The sequence below is a fragment of the Hemibagrus wyckioides genome, linkage group LG03 (assembly GCF_019097595.1).
Source record: "Hemibagrus wyckioides isolate EC202008001 linkage group LG03, SWU_Hwy_1.0, whole genome shotgun sequence".
Lineage (NCBI taxonomy): Eukaryota > Metazoa > Chordata > Actinopteri > Siluriformes > Bagridae > Hemibagrus > Hemibagrus wyckioides.
This window is the reverse complement of record NC_080712.1, coordinates 24678313-24700521: the sequence shown is the minus strand read 5'-3', so window position 1 is coordinate 24700521 and position 22209 is coordinate 24678313. Positions and strand designations below refer to the sequence as shown.

The 22209-nt window shown below is 37.3% G+C and overlaps 1 protein-coding gene across 1 annotated transcript; it reads left to right on the top strand.

Annotated features, from left to right (window-relative positions):
- The first annotated feature begins 197 nt into the window (after positions 1–197).
- phf10 (PHD finger protein 10) lies at positions 198–16336 on the top strand. The gene is made up of 12 exons (XM_058386359.1): positions 198–361; positions 1062–1168; positions 3665–3795; positions 4624–4707; positions 5039–5181; positions 7088–7231; positions 8834–8943; positions 10155–10308; positions 11556–11675; positions 14879–14987; positions 15491–15679; positions 16056–16336. The coding sequence occupies exons 1-12, from the start codon at positions 293–295 to the stop codon at positions 16139–16141; spliced, it is 1446 nt and encodes a 481-aa protein (XP_058242342.1). The 5' UTR covers positions 198–292; the 3' UTR covers positions 16142–16336.
- Positions 16337–22209: the final 5873 nt, after the last annotated feature.

Below are 22209 nucleotides of genomic sequence, written 5' to 3'. Positions count from 1 at the left end.
GTTTCACCAGCAGAGGGCGTACACATTTTCTTGCGAATAAATTTTGATTTCCGCTGGAGGAAATGTAATAATCGTATTCAGTAAATCGCTTTCATAAACGTTACCTGAATAAAAACTAATTAATAACTGATGAATAACTATATCGTTAACCATAATACTGTTATTGTAGTTTAAGATTTAAGCTAGTCGTGTTCAAGTAAGGAATGTTACCGCTCAGATTTTAGCGGAACTCTTCTTCTGTTCCCAGTTTCCAACCGGAGTGGAATTATTGTATTGGTCCCTTAAAATCAAAATGGCAACTCTTCTGTCTCCGAGGCAGTGTGATAGCAATCCTGCGACACCTGGAGCACAGTCCTTAAAGGTATATACAACTGTTTTATGGTGAAATGTGCTACATATGTTCCTGTTATTTATGAAGTAGAAAAGAAATTTGGTCTAATTAAGTGTATAAGGCAAAATAAGTGCGCGCATTTCACCAGTTTCTTTGTGTCTTGCTAGGTTGCTAACCGCTCGGCCTGGCTGATTGTATAACCATATAAACATAACAGTTTAACGGTTAAATGTATGTATTGTCAGCGTGTGGCGTAAAACAATATAATATGTTACGTCTTGTGGACAGGACAGCACCATAATGTATTATATTGGGCCTCCATAAATGCCACAAACGTTCAGCAAAATTAGCATCTGTCTTTGAGAATCAAAACAAACGCCGGGATATCTATCTAGTCAATTTAGTCTATTTTAATCAAAGGTTAGCGTCATGCTGAAATTCCCTAACAGAATTAAACTATACTAGTTATCAGGTCAAACTCAAATGAAGCACAGACACAGCAGGAATAACATCAAGTATAGGAATGCTTTTTAAGTATAGAATGCTATTTAACATGGCATGTTTCTAGTAGATCAATTTAATCTGTTTAATGTTATGCCATTAAGTGTAAGTTAATCAAAATAGTTTGGTTTTGAAAAAGAAAATGTCATTGAACCTTTTGGAAGCCAAAACCGTCTGCTCTCCTGTGACTGAAAAAAGGTATAATTTCCATCATGTGTTTCTGCTTTAGGATGACACTGAAGAGAATTCGAGCGATGGCAGTCAGGCACCCAAGAGACGCAGAATGGGTTCAGGAGACAGTTCGAGGAGCTGCGACACCAGCAGCCATGAACTGGGGTACGAACTTTTACTGTGTTGCACCCACTCATTTTGTATGGTACATCCAGAAGAGAATTACAGCTGTGTTTTATAATGTGAAGCGTTTGGCATGAAATCACGGGAGCTGTGTGCCTAAACCAATCGCTGTACTGTGAAGTAGTCAGTAGGTGTTTTTATTACTGGATGCCATAGTAATCAATTTTTTTAGTGGGCGGCAAAAGTTGCATTCTGCTTCCTTGTCGATAAGAAGAAACATTCTGGATTGAGATCGTTTGTATATAAAATTCAGCACTGTATTCACCAATCAGGCATAACATTATGACCACCTGTCTAATATTGTGTTGGTCCCTTTCCCTGACCCGGTCGAGGCACGGACTCCACTAGATCCCTGAAGGTGTGCTGTGGTATCTGGCACCAAGATGTTAGCAGCAGATCCTTTAAGTCCTGTAAGTTGCAAGGTAGGGCCTCCATGGATCGGACTTGTATGTCCAGCACGTATCACAGATGCTTGATTGGATTGACATCTCGTTGTTGTGCTCATCAAACCATTCCTGAACCATTTTTGCTTTGTGGCACGGTGCATTATCCTGGTGAAAGAGAAAACAGCCATCAGGGAATACCGTTTCCATGAAAGGGTGTACATGGTCTGCAACAATGCTTAAGTAGGTGGTACATGTCAAAGTAACCTCCACATGGATGGCAGGACCCACGGTTTCCCAGCAGAACATTGCCCAAAGCATGACACTGCCTCCGCTGGCTTGCCTTCATCCCATAGTGCATCCTGGTGCCATGTGTTCCCCTGGTAAACTACGTACATGCACCGGGCCATCCACGCGACATGTAAAAGAAAACATGATTCATCAGTCCAGGCTACCTTCTTCCATTGGTCCATGGTCTAGTTCTGATGCTCACATGCCCATTGTTGGCACTTTCTGCAGTGCACAGGGGTCAGCATGGGCACCTTGACTGGTCTGTAGCTATTCAGCCCCATACACAACAAACTGTGATGCACTGTGTATTCTGACACCTTTCTATCAGAACCAGCATTAACTTATACAGCAATTTGAGCAACAGTAGCTCATCTGTTGGATTGGACACATGGGCCACCCTTCGCTCCTTGTGTGCATTGGTGAGCCTTGGCCGCCTATGACCTTGTCGCTGGTTCACCACTGTTCCTTCCTTGGACCACTTTTGATAGATACTGACCACTGCAGACCGGGAACACCCCACAAGAGCTACAGTTTTGGAGATGCTCTGAAGTCGTCTAGCTATCACAATTTGGCCCTTATCAAACTCGCTCAAATCCTTACGCTTGCCCAATTTTCCTGCTTCTAATACATCAACTTTGGGGACAAAATATTCATTTGCTGCCTAATATATCCCACCCACTAACAGGTGCCATGATGAGGAGATCATCAGTGTTATTCCCTTCACCTGTCAGTGCTCATAATGTTATGGCTGATTGGTGTATATGCAACATATCATCATAAACAAGATGAAGGAGAAGCAGTGTGTGACCTTTGCCACACTTCAAGCGCGTTCTGCTGTCTTCACTCCTACTGGTAGTTACCACACCAAGTCACAACATCTAGTCACCAACGGTTGCTGCCACTCATGTCGCTGGAAATCGTCAGTTCTTGGAAAATGAATAACCTCTATTCGCTTTGTCTATGAAATCTTATTAACACCGGCTAGCATCATATTAACTGCACACAAGTCTGCCCTTAATGGTGTAATTATATATCCTCATGAACAGTATTTCTACTAACTGTATTTAAAATACATACCTGTATTTTAAGTACGTTTTAATTCAATATAATGTTTTGTATCCAAATACTTTTGCATTCTGTATTTTTTTTCTACGTTTTAAATGTAGTGCTATTTCAAGATGACTTGATGTAAACTGATGCCCATGAGATTCTGGTGCATTTCAGAGGATATCATTCCATCAAACTAGAAATTCTGTTAACAGCAAAGGCAGAGTTTTCTCTAAGTTAAAACGTCTTCGCTACTCATGGAGGAAATGCAGACGTAGCAATGTGCCAACATTTGGCATGTTGCTGAAATCATGTATTCTTGCTTGAAGTTAAATAAGTGTTGAGAGACTTTCCCATGATCTCTAATGTCCTTAAATACTTGATATTTTATTTACCTTTCAGTAGCTAACAGCCTTGATACTAGCTATTAGACCTCGCTAGACAAGTGAAGCTTTGAGGAAATAAATGGAACAGCAGTTTGTGCTAAAGTAACACCAGTTCTGTTGTGGTGTTTCAGTATTCTGTAATTAAGTTAGATGCCTCTATTTTGTATTATCTATCAAAATATTCAGTATTTTTTTCTCTTGCCGTATTCATGCACTGCAGGCAATTCAGTGTAGGGATGACAAACTGTGATGTTTCCACAAACCATTCCATCGATTCATGAAATGTTCAAAAACCTCCTTCCTACATTGTATTTTGTCGTACAGTGCTTAACTCATCTTCCTGATATGAACTCTTCCATGTCTTGTTACAGACCGACATATTTTCCTGCTGAGAATCTGACTGAATACAAGTGGCCCCCGGATGATACGGGAGAGTATTATATGTTGCAGGAACAAGTCAGCGAGTATTTAGGAGTCACCTCATTTAAGCGGAAGTATCCAGGTACAAAGCTTTTATTGTGATGTTTAAGGAGGCTTTCACACCTTCCGTTTTCAATGTGTTAAAGACACTTCTTTTTATTTGCTCCTGTCTGTTATAAGCAGATTGAACACTTCCCACACACTCAGGAGCACAGCAAAATAGCTGGAAGCTAGTCTCCAAAAAATCAGGGACAGATTTACAAGACTCCTCTCATGAAATGACATAAAGTGCTTGAAGCATTGCGACGGATTTAGTGTGAGATTCCATGTCCTATATTTTGCCTATCATAATATTTAAATGTAGAGTGAAAGCAGTCGGTACCTGAGCCACATCCCCTGCCTGATTTCCAAAGGTATAAGCATAGCATATGAGCCTGTGTTAATACAGAAATAAAAACATTTCCAGTATACATGTAAATTAATGCACTTCTTTTTTTTTCTTTTTTTTTCTTTAAATGACTTAAGTATGTTGTTATTATACCCTTATACCAATATTATTAGCTATTTGGTATCAATTACTTCTTGTTTTAATTTTCTAAATAAAAACACACTTGCATGATTTGCAAAGGCAAACCAGCTCTCAGAACCAAGAAGTGCTCATGAAAACACACCCCTCCATATTTCTGACCAAACAATGAACACAAGCACGAAAATATTATGTGCTTGAATAACAGTGCCTTCCCAAACAAAATAATGTTTAGTGTCATAAAAATGTAACTGTGGCATGCACTTTAGCAAAGAAACTATGAAAACAGCCGAATGACTTGTTTTATTCAGCTACTCTAAGGCTGATCTTGCTCTGAATAAGTACCACAAGTGTGTGTGTGTGTGTGTGTGTGTGCTTTTCTAGATCTGGAAAGGAGAGACCTATCTCACAAAGAAAAACTTTATCTTCGAGAGCAGAATGTCATCACAGAGACGCAGTGTACATTAGGTAAGTTTTTCCCCCAACATGCAAGTGTAAGAAATTTTAAAGTATTTTCCTGTATTTTGTTTTTAATTTTTATCTTAATATTGAATTAAAAATCTATAGTCTTTTTTTTGTTCTTTGTTTGGAAGATGTCAGTTTATGACCTGTTTATAATAAGTCTGAAGGTTTTGTTTTGAAATAAAGAATAAGGGCTTTGCATAATGCCTAACCTGCATGTCAAGTATAAATTTGGAATTTGAGTGTGAAGATGTATAAAATTATCCTTGGGTCATTGGATCAAGACCTGGTCTAACATCTGGTGTCGGCATTTATCTGATTGTTTTGTTTCTTTTAGGCCTTACGGCTTTGCGCAGTGACGAGGTTATCGATCTGATGATTAAGGAGTATCCAACTAAACATGCAGAGTACTCAGTTATACTTCAAGAGCGTGAGCGGCAGAGGATCACCAAAGAGTACTCAGTGAGCACCCAGAGTGCGGTAAGCACTCCTTATTTTATAAGTTCTTGAATTTTAGTTTAAATTTATTCAACAGGTTTTGTAATGAAAGCTACAGGATGTGGTGATAAATTTTGAATTCTCAATATTTGAATTCTCGAGTGTGCATCTCAATCAGCTCCCTAATTCCTTATGTGATGAATCATATGTACATGAATTCAGGCGCTCGGACTCTGATGATATCTGGCTACATTCTAATTTCCTCATCTGTCACTGTAAAAACCCAAACCTGTTAAGGTTTCACAGCAGAGTTCCAGTACAATCAAACTTGCACCACCTCCTACAGGTAGTCTCAAGATTCTGTACCATGCTGCGTGTCCTGGTCCATATGACAGCTTTCATATTACCAATTTTTACTGTGACCCCCCTGCTCTGTTTCAGACAAAATTGCTAATGTAAAAGCCCTTAAATCATTATTTTTTTATTTTTAAAAGTTAGATTCAAACAAATTCAAGTGTTGAGGAGGCAGAAGATAGGGATACGAGGAGAGAGATGATCAGGCGACCCCTGAAGGGGAAAGCTGAAAGAAGAAGATTCAAACAAATTAAGTTATAAGCAATTTTACTTTAAAAGTAAGAAAATATTAGATCATTTAAGAAAAATGAGAGATACAACAATACCAAGCTACTTACATTTGTAGATGAACTTGGCTGAGAGTTTGCCAAGATATTTTGAACTAAGAGGCTTCAGAAAGGTAAGGGATCATAGTGAGCATTGATGCTTTCTGTATTTTGCAGTGCATTGTGGGCTTTTTTAAGGGAGTCAACCTTCCAGTGAAATGTAAGGATTTTCTGATTGAGATTAAAATGCCAGACTGTCTGATTACGACTACTAAACTAGAGAGCTGATTGAAACACACCCCTGCTCTCTGGTAGATGCATGATATTGTAGGCTCCATGTTTCATAGCATTTCATAATGTGGTGTGTGCCATGTTATTCTCTGCCGATGTAAATAAATGTCTCAGCTGTGAGTGCAGTCCAAGATCATTCAGGGTTGCATAACAGGTAGTGCATCCAAATAGTAATTACACCAGTGCTGGTGAGAATGCAGTTTATGAAGTGAAATACATTTTAACTACATTGAGGGAAAAAAAACTATAAAGATTATTGATCATTGTGACAGGCAGTTTGAGTTTCAGTTAAGAGATCCAAACCTCTGGGTTGCTCAGGTGTATTCTCACCATGATTCTGTGAAGGTTGACATCAATCTGCATTAGTGATGGCTCTGTGCATCTCTGCCAAAAGAATACTACCTCTTGCTAGCTAGCCAAACTACCATGCTGAGAACAAAATGATCACTTTTGGTTGTGTCTGTCTGCTTCTTTTGGATGTCATTTTTTGTGTATTTTATTCTCTTGCCTGTCAGGAAGCATTATTATCATCATCACTACTCTCAGGCACTGTTTATGTATGTCTAGTATCAATATGCATCCTGAGTGATCGGATTGTAAGTGGACATCAATAAGTCTAATTGTGAAAGAGGTCCAATCTTGTCTCTTAGAGTGGTCACTGGATTCATAATGCCAGGTGTGATCACTGTGTGTCTGTCCATTGGTGAGCCGATCAGACAGGATGCATGTTAATGCCATCTTTACAACCTGGTTACAAGGATAAATCATATGTCATTTGTTTTTGTCCAAGCAATTAGTGCAAATAAATGCCTTATTGTTCATATTTTCTATTAATTTATTCATCAAATAAATACTTTTTTTTTTTTATATATATTTAAACCACTATAGGGTTTAAAAGGCAATATTTTAAGCTTAAGTGGTTTAAAGAAGGCCTTGAATTACTCCTTCTGTACATTTGATTATATATATTATATAGTTGATTATATTTGAACCTGGTTTTTATTTATTTAAGTACATTTTTGTATCTTCTACTGTAGCAGCAGCAAAATCCCCAAAAGGTTGAAGCCAGCAAAGTACCAGAATACATCAAGAAAGCTGCTAAAAAAGCAGCAGAATTCAACAGTAACTTCAACCGAGAGCGCATGGAGGAAAGAAGAGCCTACTTTGATCTTCAAACACACGTAAGACTGTACACAGCAGAAAGAAACTCACATCTACATATCCATCACATTTCATTCAGATACAAGATTAACTCCTGATCCTGTGCTGAACCATGAAGTGAATGCTACAGCACATTGGAAAGGTGTGATTCGATGTTTGTATTGGTTCAAAACAAAGTGCAGAACAGACTTGAAATGTGTAACTTGTTATAAACTAAATTGCACAGATAAGCTTCCAACTTCAGACAGTAGCATATGCGCTGCCTCTGAGGCGTCGTTAGTGTTGGACTTTTAAGAACAGAAGCACTTGCTGTGAATAACATATGCACTCCTGCATAACCGTTTTGTTTTGTAGCAAATTCTGGATCAGTCAGGAGGGATAACTTGATACTATTTTTTAATATAAGTTGATATAATACTATTTAGTAGTAATTATAATGGTAGGTTTCGAATGAGGTGAGACTATCTTGCAGTTTCTCAGCACATGTAGGTTATATAGGGAACTGTGTTTTATTATTATTATTATTATTTCTGTCATCAATACAGTCATACATTTTGATTGTTTTATTATTTTGTGCTAAAAGTTCTTGGATCTCAGCTGGTCATGGTTTTTTTGTTGTTTTTTCATAGCTAGGTTGCTTTTAGTGGCTTTATTATTTCAGATTGCAGGGTTTGGACAATGAAATCTTCACTGATTTCACCTTCCATAAGTAAGAGCCGAGTGTGAAGGCTGAATTAGCAGAGCAGTAGCACAATTGTACATAACAACACAACATAATGGGAGACACATCAGAGTTCAAAAGAGGACAAATCTGTGATCAGGACAGCAAGTGTTTGTGGTGTATCGTGAGTATCCAGGGAAATGTCGACATACCACCATGAAGTTTGAAACACATCCAACAGGAGTAACTGTCGACTCGAGAGGAAGCTGTCTGAAATGGTAATAACCCACATTGTATCCAAAAAATATAAAACCACAGCTACCCAACTCACTGCAGTATTAAATGCACAGTAGTAGCTTCACAGGTCAATATTCATGGTCAGGCTTCTATAGCCAAACCTTTGTTCACTCCTGCCAAAGCCAAACATTGGTTTCATTGCTGCTGGCAGAGGAACTCTTATGCTGTGGACAATGTAAAACAGGTATTTTTATCTGATGAGAGCACCTTTACTGTGTGTGCGATAGTTTGGGCTGCAACATCATGGCATTCCCTAGACCCACTACCTGCTAGGTGGGTGTGTCACTGCCAGGGACTACTGAACCATTCTGGAGGACTATGTGAACTCAGTGGTTCTAACAGTGAACCTTAAAGGTAGTGCTGTGTATCAGGATGATAAAGCACTAATACACACAAGAAGACTGGTGGCAGACTGGTTTGATGATGTCTTGGTCTGCACAGTCACTAAAATCTGAATATTATGGAGCCACTTTGGGGTGTTTTGGAGCCAGAAAACATTTCCCTCCACCAGCATCATGCAGTGATGTGGTATTTGAGTTTCATTGTTAACCCTGTACCTTCCTGGCTTTTTTTAGCTATTGTGTTGAACTAAAATATTGCATCTCTATAAATTTGATTTGTCAGGTCTGGGTCTCACAAACAGCTTGTTCTTTTTTTCATGCAGATAATTCAGGTACCTCAAGGTAAATACAAAGTCCTCCCACCAGAAAGGACAAAGACTGGGCCCTACCCAGTTGCCCTAATCCCAGGACAATTCCAGGAATTTTATAAAAGGTATGATGATAACATTATTACCAAATAAGCTTTCTTTCTTGCTTTCTTGCTTGCTTGCTTGCTTTCTTGCTTGCTCGTGTCTGTAGTAGAGCTGGGCGATTAATCGTTATTATCGATTAATTCGAATTTATGGTTTATGTCGACGTTGAAAAAACGAAAATCGATTTTCCGATTTCACTTTGGTTTGGCAGAGCGAGCTTCCGTAGTTCTGCGATGCAAAGAGCTTGTTTCTAAGTTCTTCAATCCAACTGAAGAAACCGCGGTGTCACAGAGTGAGGATCAGAGGGTGTGTGTTTGTGTGTGTGTGAGATCAGGAAGACTCGTATTTGGCTTGTTCAGTACTCAAATGTTATATACACATCTATGCAATACAGTGGCATGCTGCAATAAGTTTACCATCCTACCATGTTAGTCAAACCTTTATTTTATTTTATTTATTTATATTTTTTACTATTATACCCTCATTGGGGGCTGAGTCCCCCTTAAATGAAAATCCTAGACTCGCCCCTGATTGTGCCCATATACACAGATGTAAAATGCTGTCTGGCACCTGTTTGATTTTATTTAGCGTGTTAGTTGCGTGTTGATTTTATTTAGCGTGTTAGTTGCGTGTTGAACTGATTTACAAAATTGTTTTTCTTCTGGGATTTTTTTCCAGGTGACAATTATTTATTTTATAAAAAGTGATTTAAGTTAAGTCTGCAGTTTGTACTTTACAGATTCCTCATATTTTGTTATATTACTTTATTTTACTAGAATAATTAGAACTTGTAAAGATTGGTGAAAGTTTGCATTTTATAAATCTACAAAAAAGGTTTTTATGTTGTTGTATTGATTTGTTTTTCTAAAATAACAAAAAAAAAAACTTGTTAGCGAAAGTAATTTTGCACTTTGCACTTTTAGACCAAATTAGCAGTTCGTATGTTTGGTTATATTGTTTTTGCTCAAATTAAAAAAATCTATTCTATAGTCTCTAGTGTTTTTATAAAAAATTTTTAAAGAAAAATAATCGTTTTAAAATCGAATTTTTTTTTAAAAAAATCGGAGATTCAATTTTTTGGCCATATCGCCCAGCTCTAGTCTGTAGTCACACTGATTAAACCTGATCAGTGACATAACTCATTAGTATTTCTGTGCTCCCAGTGCTATTAACATTAACTCAAGGTGCTAATGCTGGCCTGTAATAGTTTTTTGTCTGCATGTAATTGCAGGTATTCTCCAAATGAGCTGCGCTACCTGCCCTTAAACACAGCATTGTATGAACCACCACTGGACCCTGAACTGCCTGCCCCAGACAGTGATGGTGATTCAGATGATGGTGAAGATGGAAAGCTGGATGATGGCAAGAAAAACAAAGGCTCCTCTGTAAGATTTAAAATCTTCATTATATATCATATCTATCAGCTTTAGGTGGGGCACAATATTCATATAATTATAACTGTAAAACATGAAAAAAGGACAGCGTTAAATGCTAAATGTTAAACACTGCCATGGCTGCTGTTATGGTTTTTCTGTTAGGGATACTAAGATGGTTTTAAGTAGGGATGCCACAATACTCAATATAATATTGAACTGTTCGGTACGACCTCCACGGTTCAATACGCATGTGAACCGCGGTTTTTCGTTTTTTTTCCCTTTAAAACAATAATAACCATGGGTTTTTAAAAATAAAAAAAATAAATAAATAAAATTTATTAAATATAAATTAAATTTATTTATTAAATTTAAATTTAAATATTTGTTGACCATGACGCCGATGAAACAAAAACAGTAAACAAAAAATGACTGTGTTTAAGCAGTGTTCCACACGAGTTAGATACTGACATGGAAATACTTCCAACATGACCACACATCTACAGCTCCATCACCCAGAGATATCACTTTGTGGAAGCGGGAGCCTTTTTTCCCCGACCTCTACGAAAAAACGCGCAAAAAAATTGAAAACGCTTTGGTTAAAGCACAAAGCCTTGCTCTAATAACAGATAGCTGGAGCTCGGGGGTAACAGAGAGTTATCTCACAGTGACTGGTCATTACAGAGAGTTATCTCACAGTGACTGGTCATTACAGAGCGGATTGGGAAATAAAGAGCGCTGTCCTCCAAACCCGTCTCCTGTAATAGTCATACAAGCGCTAATTTTTATATCTCACTATTTTCAGTACACTTTCATTGTGTTAGGTGATTTTTGCATTTAAGTAAAATAAAGAGAATTGCAACTAAAAGCAGTTTTTTCTCCTTAGCATACTTACTGTTCCTGTTGCCTAAACAAAGAATAATGGAAAAAAACCTTTAATTTGCCAAGCCATCCGAACCGAAAACCGTGGGTAAAAACCGCAGTACGTATTGAACCGTGGTTTAACTGTATTGTTGCATCCCTAGTTTTAAGAACACCCCAGTTGCAACAGAAAATATTGTTCACTCTATCATCCGGAGATTGCAAGTTCAGATCCTGATAATGCCATAGATGGCCAAGAGTCCAAAAGAGCAAACTTGTGTCTATTTGCATCTAGGATGACGACAATCCTATTTCTTCTGCCATGGTGATATTAATAGTTGGCTGTATTCAGTATTAGAGGAATTTTAGTTGTTAAAACTGTTGCGGTTTCCATCCAGGACAGTTCAACAGGAAATACGTCTGATGGAGACAGCCAGGACAGTGGGGTCCAGTCCAAAGGCAAAAGCAAAGATGCCACTGCACGCATCCTCCAACAAAAATCTGTTCCTGGGTACAAGGTAGAAGACAAAAGCCCCTGATATATTTTTTTTCTTCCCCTTATTTTGCCTACTCGGTTTTTCTAGCACTTTCAAATGAGAAATCCACCTCTTTTCATCTGCCCTGAGTCTAAACGATGCTACAATCTTAAACCACCAACACACACATAAACAGGCAATCTTTTGGGACTGCAGTCATCAAGGGAACTTTATTTTCTGAGACTGGTACTTGTTTGGTACCATTCAGCCTTTCAAATGGTCACTTTTATCAACACTGACTTTGGGAGCAATAATGTTCATGCCAGTAATGTGGCACTGTTGTTACTTTAAAGTTTTAATGCTGAGTTGCACACACTGGTTTTTCTTTCATTTTTTAACCAAAAAAAAAAATATATATAAATCTATATTTACCCCAACCATATAAACATTACTTCAGATGTTACGAAATACCTCTTGGCCAGGTAGAAAGGTGAGTGTGAAGACATGATTGGCTGCTAATATCCAAGAAATTATATTTATTATTGTAGAACTGAAACTTATGTTTTCTTCGTAAAGGAGAATTCCTTCCAAAAAACAAGCACCAGTGATGTACAAAAAAGTGCATAATATTTTGCTTAAAAATACAATAGTGATTTTTTTTTTGAAAATTTTTAGATAAAGAAACAGTTAAGAACAACACAGTCTGGTTATTTTGGGTGGAATTCACCTGCAAGTTGTTGTAGCATGCAAGTGTTTCAAACTACTGTTTGACATGAACCAGTTTTGGTAAAATGGACGGTGGTGATTTTGTAGTCGACCAGCCAAGCCATGTTTGGTTTCCCCATTTTTTGCTTTTGTCTGTTCACTGCGGTGAATCTGTTGCTTGTTAGTACTTACATTAGCTCTGTAGCTCCACATGTAAGAAAGGAAACTTAAAACACCAAGCACATCTTGGCTGATCAGCATTTTTTTTTTTTTTATTGTTAAAGCACTTTGGATCAACAAAAGGTATACCTTCACAAGTAGAACTAAACTAGGACGAGCACTGTTAAAAAGAAAACAATATGTTTTCTGCTAGGAATTTATTGTATAAAAAAAGGTCATACTTTGCACGTCTCAGTAATAATAATCAGTATTTAGTAGCTCTTCTAATCCTCTCAACCTCTGTTGTTCTGTTGTTAACACTACATGTAAATCCAAATAATTCCTCTTATATTTTTTCAAGAAGAAACATTATCCATTACTTTTAATCGAACACATCTACCTCGCCCAGCAGACCCTATTACACAAACCTGAAGCAGGAAGAGCTGCATGATTCTGAATGAAATAAACAGAATACGCTTTTTGGACTGGATCACAATTTGACCAGTTATGTAAGGAGCAATGTGTACACGAGCAATGTGTACACATGCAATGTGTTTGTGAATGACCTGTGAATGATGTAATGACACAATTATACTGCAATCACTCAAATAACAAAAATACCTGTCATTTAGCATAAAATTGCAGTCATGTTAGGGTGCCAAGAGCACAGCATGCCCTTTCAAAATGAAAAAGAAACCAGCCTGATTACCAGCTGGTTACGTCATTAGTTGTCAGTGATTTAGTTCTTCTGTAAACAGTAACTCACAAGACACTATAATATGCACTACAGAATATCAAACACTTGTTCCTTCTCACTACAAGCTTGTGTTAAGTAAATAAATAAAATAAAATAAAAATCACTTACAGTTAGGGTCACAGTGGTGTTTCTAAACCAATACCCTAAAAAAAAACAAAAAAAACAATAAACGTATCGGAAGATACTGTACATCTTGTGGATCATGTTTTCCCCCTCCAAATTTTATTGATAAACTTCAGTTCGTTTTTATTCATTTACATGCGTAGAGAATAAACTGCAGTTATTATAAATTATAATTATTCTAATAATTATAAGTCATTTTGTGTAAGTGATACTAGGTACAGCTTCTGTTGATCCATTTCCTGTACAGGATGATGACCTTTTCATCTCTTCTACAAGTTCTTGTGTCCTGTTGAGTGTTCTAGTGTAACTGCTATGTCTTTTACAGTGATGTTTCCCCTCTTTTGTAATGCATTAAATTGCATTTGATCGTCTCTTACTGTGACAGAATGAAGGCTTCTATCCACATGTTGACTTAAATGTGAGCTTTATTATCAGCGAAAGTTTGTCTGCCCTGCAATTTGCCCACCTACTTTGCATTTGCTGATGTCCTGAGACTGCTGTTTCTAGCAGTTTTTATAGTGTGGGCTTTGACCTGTTAGACCTGCATATTAGTTAAGCATTTGAATAAAAACATTTTAAAGAAAGTAGATTGCAGAGATTTTTTAATGGTGTGAGCACTAAAAGGAAAATATTCAGCCTATTTTCCGATCAAGTGTTTCATGTGTGCTCTTAAAGCGTAAAATATGAAATGCTTTTTTTTTTCATGTTAGTTATGTCTTCTTCTTTTTATCCCAAAGGTATTGCTTTAGTAAAAGGAAGCTCATGAGCCCTAACTGACACTGAGCAAATAAACCATTTGTCTACATGGGTAAAAACTATCCATTGTGTTTGCACATATTAGGCTATTATTGTTTTTTTTGTTTGTTTGTTTTTTTTTTTTTTTTTAGATTTACTGAAATAAAAAATGTTGGTTTGAGAAAAAAAATGCAAACAAAACAGAATAGCTGTGGTTTATGAGATGTGTTTTAATAAAAGTACAAACACAACAGGCACTACTAAGGAACACTGATGATATTGCTATAGTATTAGAAAAGTGCTGTATGTCATTTTATTTTGATGTTGATATCATCTTGCCAAACCCTGCTAGCTCTGCTGCTCCTTTGCTTTACTGAGAATGTTACACCAGTGCTGTCCTATCATATCTGCTAAGAGCCAGTGTGGGTGAAGGTTTTCATTCCAAGCAAGCAGAAGCCATATCTGAGTCTACTGAAAATCAAATCAGCTGAGTAAACAGGTGGAATCAGGTATAACTCCTGCTTGACTGGAATGAAACCCTGCACCCATACCAGTCATTTGCAGATAAGTCTGGAAACCCCTGCATTTCACATATTCTGCTGTTTAGGTTGCTGTATGTTGTTTAAGACCCATTTGGCCTTAACTAAAGACTTGAAATTAAGTCATGTTGGTATGTAGGGGGTGTAAGACCCATGATCAGAGTTTTATGGGAATTGTAGGACCTTTTGGTTGCCATGGCTTTTATAGCATTGCTCTGCCCTTGCAGCCTAAGGTCATTCCCAATGCTATATGTGGCATATGCCAGAAGGGTAAGGAGTCCAACAAGAAGGGCAAACCAGAGGCACTCATCCACTGCTCTCAATGCCAGAACAGCGGTAAGTAAATACTTCAGATGTACCTTTTCCTTTCTCTCTGTTTATTTTTTTAAATATTAAAAAAACTTTTATTTAAATAATAATAAAAAACCCTAAAGTAGCACTGTACACCAGCTTGTTTACAGATTTACAAAAGAAGGGTTCTAAGAGACATGAACAGTTAAGCCAGGATTAGATTTTTATTTATTTTTTTTTTTTTTTTTTCCAATTTCATGGGCTTGAAATTTTTATTATTACAACAAAATAAAATGTAAAATAACTGTAATTCAGATTTATTTATAGTCTATATTTGAATCACAAAACTTGCCTATATTATTGATTGGTTTCAAAGCTTTGCCTCATTATTCTAATCATTTATTTGAAGACTCTTAAAAAAAAAAAAAAAAAAAAACACAACAGGTGGCTTGACCATCTGTTTACATCATGATCATCTCCATCCCCTGTCATTTATGTTGAGAGTACAGTTTGTGTGTGTGCTGAGGGAGACCTGTTTGTCTATTCAGGTCACCCTTCCTGCTTGGACATGAGTGCAGAGCTAGTAGCGTTAATAAAGACCTACCCATGGCAGTGTATGGAGTGTAAGACTTGCACAGTGTGTGAGCAGCCCCATCACGAAGAGGAAATGATGTTCTGTGATAAGTGTGACCGTGGTTTCCACACCTTCTGCGTGGGAATGGACTCCATTCCCTTGGGTAAGAGTCAGTGACTGAACTAACTGATTTGGTTTGTTGACTGGTTATCAGTGCACTTAGACACCCTGGAAACATACATAAGGTACTCTTACTTACTACACTAACAGATCAATATATTCTAGCAGAGTTTGTGCACACCACACATTTTTACAGATACTTTAAAATAAAAGAATAGTTAGTGAAGAACACAGTACAATGCACCTTAACCAGCGTAAATGCATTTTTTGCCTAACAATTTCTTAGCCAAAAGTGCTACCATCTAGCTGATTTAAATTAAATCATTGTACAATATCCTGTGAACTTCAGCTGCAGTATAGATTAATTGTAACTACATTACCTGTTGTCTAAAGTTAATTGTGCTGTGTTTTTATTCTAGGATGCTGGGTTTGTGATTGCTGCCACAAGGATAATTCAACACCTAAGAAAAAAGTCACTGGCAAAACACCAAAAAAATCAAAATAAGATTTAAGTGAAAAATATCAACTTGGTGCTAGTGTGTGTGTGAGTAAGAGTGTGTGAGTGACTGCAAGTAAATGTGTGTCTGTGTGTGTTTGTGTATTAGGCAGCTTTGGTATTTCTGTTTTTGTAATTGAAAGACTAAACATTCAGTCATTTGTGTGTGTTTCTTTTGCTTATTTGGTACAGTTGTTAACTTGTAGCTGTTTGTGTTGTTTTGTTTTTTTTTTACTCTTTGTAAAATAAAATGCAAAATGCCACTGTGGTGTGGATCTCCCTTTCCTCTGTAGTTAAGATTTACTGATCTGTTTACCGAATATTATTGATAATCACGAGTGAAAGATACTGAATATATGAATACAGGAAGCACTGAAAGATGATGGTTACCAACTTATCTGTGCTTTCAGAAAGTTGAACTTAGTAGCCTCTAGTGTAAAGGTCATGAAGCAGTAATGTAGCACATGACTGACTTTCTTTAACTAAAGGTATTTATGTATGATTTTCAGGTTTGGCTCTGTGAAATACCTACGAATGTGAATAAGAAGAAATGGAAGCCAGTGATTTTTTTTTTTTTTTGTCTTTCTAAACGGTGTGATTCTGGTTAACATGCACTAGATGGAGGCAGAGCACCAATCTAAACCTGGCTCTCCGGGGATGGTTTTTTATTTTTTAAAACAGGATTTATCTCCTGTTGCTTGACAATACTCTAATAATCATTTTGTCTAGAATTGTAAACTCTATATATACATTCCCTGTTCCATTTAATGCAAATTCACTTTTAAATTTCAAGGATCAACTGTTTGGATGGCTTTATATTTAATTGTAATAAGCAGAAATAAGATACAACATGCTATCAAGATGCCACAGTGACTGGTGTACAGAAATTTCATCATAATAGTTCATTCCTTAAAGAGCAACAGAATTACAGAACACAGCTGTGTGTAACTGTGCCATTTACCCCTTACTATTTATTTATTTATTTTTGCATTTTTCAAAAATAGAGTGCCTTTTCTTAATGGCAATCAGTAATATTTTGGGTTGGTTACTGTAAGTATTAGTTCCAGTTCTTTCCAGATATGCTTGTGTTTTTCAAGACATGATAAATGTCCAAAAGCTGTACAGCTGCATAGTAGATAAATTATTCCCCCTCCGGCCTCACAGAATTGAAATCCCCTTACAAGCATGAAATGAAAGCTTTTCTTTGTCTGAGTAGAGGATTTGTGTAACAGCAGTATTTCCCCATCCCTTTTTCTGATGTTTGATAAACTAAGTGGCAGTTAGGCTGTAATGATAGTCCTCATGTATAGTTAAACAGTATAGACTTTGAGCTCCAGCACCTGCCTCACACCTGTCACTGCTGCACAATGTGAATTCCTCTGCCTCTTTATAAGTGAACTAAGATCAAACACTCAAAATGTGGTATTGCTGTGCAAGAACAGCTTTAGGTTATCAAAAATTCTGAGAGCAGCTCGCTGTGGCCAATGTGAAGAACTGGCTAAAATGCTAGGAGGAAAAAAACGTTTGCCTTGTCTTCAGAGATTTCCCTTTGCAAGGCCATGGCTAAATACACCATGGTCATGTTCATACTCCATGACCCATTTGTACTAGTGAGAGGTGATGTTTTTATTGTGTAGGTCTCCCTTAAGCATCTGAAGCACCTCTGGCCCATTGAGGAAAGTTGTTAGCAACAGTTGTGAGAACTATTCTTGGAGCAGAGGAGCAGACTTGCATGTCCAGCACAACCCACAGATGCTTGTTTCGATTGAGCTCTGGGGAATTGGGAGGCCAAGTCAGCATTTTAAACTCTTGATCATGTTTGTCAAATAATGCCTGAACAGTGTGGCAGGATGCATTACCCTGCTGAAAGTACACCCCATGAAGGTGTGTACCTGGTCTGCAACAATATTTAAGTAGGTGGTACATGTTAAAATAACATCCATATGAAATCTAGGACACATAGTTTCCCAGCAGAACATTGCCCAGAGCATCACACTGACATCTGCTTACTTGCCTTCTTTCCATAGTGCATCCTGGTGCCATCTCTTCTCCAGGTAGGTGACACATACACAAGGCACCTTCTTTCATTGCTTCATGGTCTTATTTTGATGCTCACATGCCCAGTGTAGGCACTTTCAGCTGCGAACAGGGGTCAGCATGGGCACTGACCAGCCTGTGTCTATGCAAGCTGCAATGCACTGTGTGTTCTGAAACGTTTCTATCATTAACCTTTTCAGCAATTTGTGCTACAATAACTTTGCTGTGGGATGCCTAGGACTGTCACTATTCACTGGTTGTCTTTCCTTAGACCACTTTTGGTAGGTATCAGTCATCTAGCCATGACAATTTTTTAACCACAACTTAAAAACACAAATATAGAATATATAAAACCACAACCGACTCTTAAACCTTAGTAAACACAAATCCAATAAAAGTTACAATCCTTAGACCACTTTTTCTGGGTATTAACCATTGCATACTGGTAACATCCCACAAGACCTGCTGTTTTGGAGATGTCCTGACAAAGTAGTCTAGCCATCACAATTTGGTCCTTGGCAAAGGCACTCAGATCCTTGCACTTGCCCATTTTCCTGCTTCCAGCACACCAACTTTGAGAACTGACTGTTCACTTGCTTGCCATCTAATATATCCCTCACCCTGACAGGTGCCCTTGTAACAAGATAAGCTATAGCAGTGTTATTCATGTCACCTTTCAGTGGTGTTAATGTAATGGCTGATTGGTTTATACAATACTGTAAATATTGGTTGTTTATCATTAATTTTAAGCTTAGGATTTAACATTTTCACACCATTAACCTCTCAACTATATTAAAAAACACTATCACTAACAGGAAGCTTCAGTGACCCTGAAAGATGGACCTGATCTAGGTATGTGCTGGTCCACATTCACTCCCAAAGATGAGCAGTTGTTGCATGGCTCTATGCAGGTTTAATAAAGTGTTGATGTCAGACATCAAGCATTCAACTACTGCTTTTTTTTGCAGGTTTCTGGTGGCTTTCCTAGTGAAACCATCATAAAATCACCACACTCTTTTGAGTGATGACAACATATGGACAATGCCCTGGCTTCCTGTTTAAATGCAGTGTTGTTCAGGCTGGGTGGACTCCTGGGAAGAGGAGCACTACCTTTGACCTCTGGGAGAACTCATTTACTCTGGCCCACAGTGAGAAGATGATGGGATCTGCAGGAAGGGATGTAGCCAGCCAGCTGTCTTTGGAAACACACTGCAATGCTGTAGGATCCCAATGAAGTGAAAGCCACCCTTTAACACAGGGCAACAGAGCCTGCCAGTGTCATCCATTAGTCCACTAAGGTCACATTTATCTGAAGATTTTAAGCTTAAGGATTTCTTTAGGAAGCTCATTATTTGGATCATTAATTTTTTTATCCCCATAGGTCACAGGTGACAAACTCCTCAGCAGGTGGTAAATCATTTATCTTCTGCTTTCTAAATCGTTTTCTGATATGGAGTATTGTTTGTGGTTGGGTATGCATCACTTGTAACTACGTTTTTACAAAGAAGCATTTGATTTTACCAGGCTTGCCCCCTACTACCTCCATTCCTAATGCAGGACAGCTGTGGAACCTCATTCCTGGTCCTTTATGTGGCGCCGTGGACGTAATTCAAGCAGTCATTATTTACACACTCAGACACATCCTTCTTCAAAAAAGGAAGAGAGCCTGACAAAAATTGTCAGAAGCAATAAAATATCCCAGAATCCACCTGTTGATGTTCCATTCTGTGTCTAAGTGTGATGTAATGTGACAAACTATCGTCACGTTCAACCTGAGCTCAAGTGCAACCTATCATAAGTGAACACTGCCAAGAGCAAAATGTGTGAATACTACTATCAAATATCAGATAAATCCATAAATCCAAAGATGTGTGAAAGCTTCTTCTTTTAAGGAAATTAGAAATAGTCATAATAATCAGATTTATGTCAGAAATATTCATGTAATTATATATATATATATATATATATATATATATATATATACACACATTGTGCTATGTAGATGCTGTGCTTCTCTGAAAACAATTAAATTCAATATCCCTTCATTTAAATACGTTAAGATTAAAAGTAGTATAACAAAAGAAAAAACATGAAGAGCATGGGTATTCAGAGCCTTTTATTCGGGTAAACCTTAATTTATTCAAATGAATTCAATTAGCATTTAATTTATTGCATTAACAAGTTGATTGAGTAGTTTTTGCTTGTGTGCAGGATTAAATCAAGTGCCTGTGAGAATCCTCAGTAAAACAGTGAATAGATTCAAAGAAATATCATTAAAAAAGTAATACAATTATTGGAATCTGTTTTAGTCTGTATTTCAGCAAGGCAATGAACTAAATCCCATAGAAATATATCCTGCAGTGTCTTTAGAAAAAGAAAGGCAGTGTTTTCGTGGGGTTCGAAACCGTGAATATTAAATCACATTCATGTTTGTTCATATTAGATGGCTCAGGACCTGTAAGATATTATATTGTATTTTATAAATATACATTTATAATGAAGTCAAAATTTGAAATATTAAAAAATATAAAAGAATGATGGAAGTTCTTGACTATTGGTTCTTACATCTATATTGATCTTACTGTGGAGTTGTCATCATTAATCAAACCCTGCTGCCTGTTTTATTGATTACACTTACTAAGGACCCCACTTACTAAGTCACAATTTGGGTAGTGTTGCTGCCTCACAGCTCCAGATCCTTTAAGTTGAGGTGGGGTCCATGCAGATTTGTTTGTCCAGTGCTTCCCACACATGCTCGATTGGTTTGAGATCTAGGGAATGCATGCACTCAGTAATCCAACAACATATTTTATCAGACCAGGTCATCTTCTTCCATTGCTCCATGGTCCGCTTCTGATGCTCATGTGCCCATTGTAGGTGCTTTTGGCAGTGGACAGCATGGGCACTCTCACTAGTCTGTAGCTATGTGGCCACCATACACACCAAGCTACAATGCACTGTTTGTTCTGACACCTTTATATCATAGCCAGCATGAACTTTTTCAGCAATCTGTGCTACAGTAGCTCTTCTGTGGGATCAGACCAGATGGGATAGCCTTTGCTCCCCACACGCATCAGTGAGCCTTGGCCACCTGTGATCTTGTCACTGGTTCATTGGTTGTTGTTTCTTGGACCACTTTTGTTTAGTACAAACCACTGCATGCTATAAAAACCCCACAAGACCTAAAAGCTTTCAAGATGCTCAGACACAGTCACCTAGCCATCACAATTTGCCTTTGTTGAAGTCAATCAGATCCTTATGATTGGCCATTTTTCCAACATATCAAATTTGAGAACTGACTTTTTACTCACTGTCTAACAATATCACATTCCTTGATATGTGCCCTTGACAGGAACAAAATTTATTTCACCAAAATGATGTGTAAAAATGTGTATTTACTTGTTGAACTTGCCTTGACTATCTTCCTGCAGAGCTCATGTTAGGTTTGTAGCCAGTTTATCAGTCAGTCTGCTATAACTGCTAAATACTGTCAGTCAAAATGACTGTTGTGCTTCTGTGTTTCGGTCAGAAAGAAATCTTCTCCTTTTTCATTTTTGGGGGTAACCGCACTAAAAGAATATGCATATACAATAAAACCACATAACTCATAAGCCTTGGTAAACACAAGTCCAATACTTTTTCCTATTTTTGGACAAGCTACTTTTAAAAAAAAAAGTATAATTATTGATCATTTTTTATTTTATGTTGGTTACTTAAAGAAAACTCTTAAACATTGTTGTCAAACATTCATGTGCTTACATGTCCAGGGGTCTTGAAAATAATAATTATAATAAATTTTACAGTACCTGGCTTAATCTAAACTAGCTAACTAACTGACTAAAATTTCAAGTATGAATGTAAAGTATAAGTTCTGAAAACAAACAAGGATAACATTTTGACATGAAAACATTTAGATGACGTTTTATTCAGCAAATGAAAATATGTTCATGTAATGAAGAACCATAACTAACATGAAAGAAATTTCTATTTGACAATAAGCTTACATGGACATTTTAACAAGGACCATTAACCTGGCAGTA

What these genes read in the sequence shown, in the direction of transcription:
- phf10 (XM_058386359.1), top strand. Translation starts at nt 293, where the DNA reads ATGGCAACTCTTCTGTCTCCGAGGCAGTGTGATAGCAATCCTGCGACA. An exon ending in AGAGACGCAGTGTACATTAG is followed by an intron (nt 4,708 to 5,038) that starts GTAAGTTTTTCC and finishes TGTTTCTTTTAG; the next exon opens with GCCTTACGGCTTTGCGCAGT. An exon ending in AATGGACTCCATTCCCTTGG is followed by an intron (nt 15,680 to 16,055) that starts GTAAGAGTCAGT and finishes TTTTTATTCTAG; the next exon opens with GATGCTGGGTTTGTGATTGC.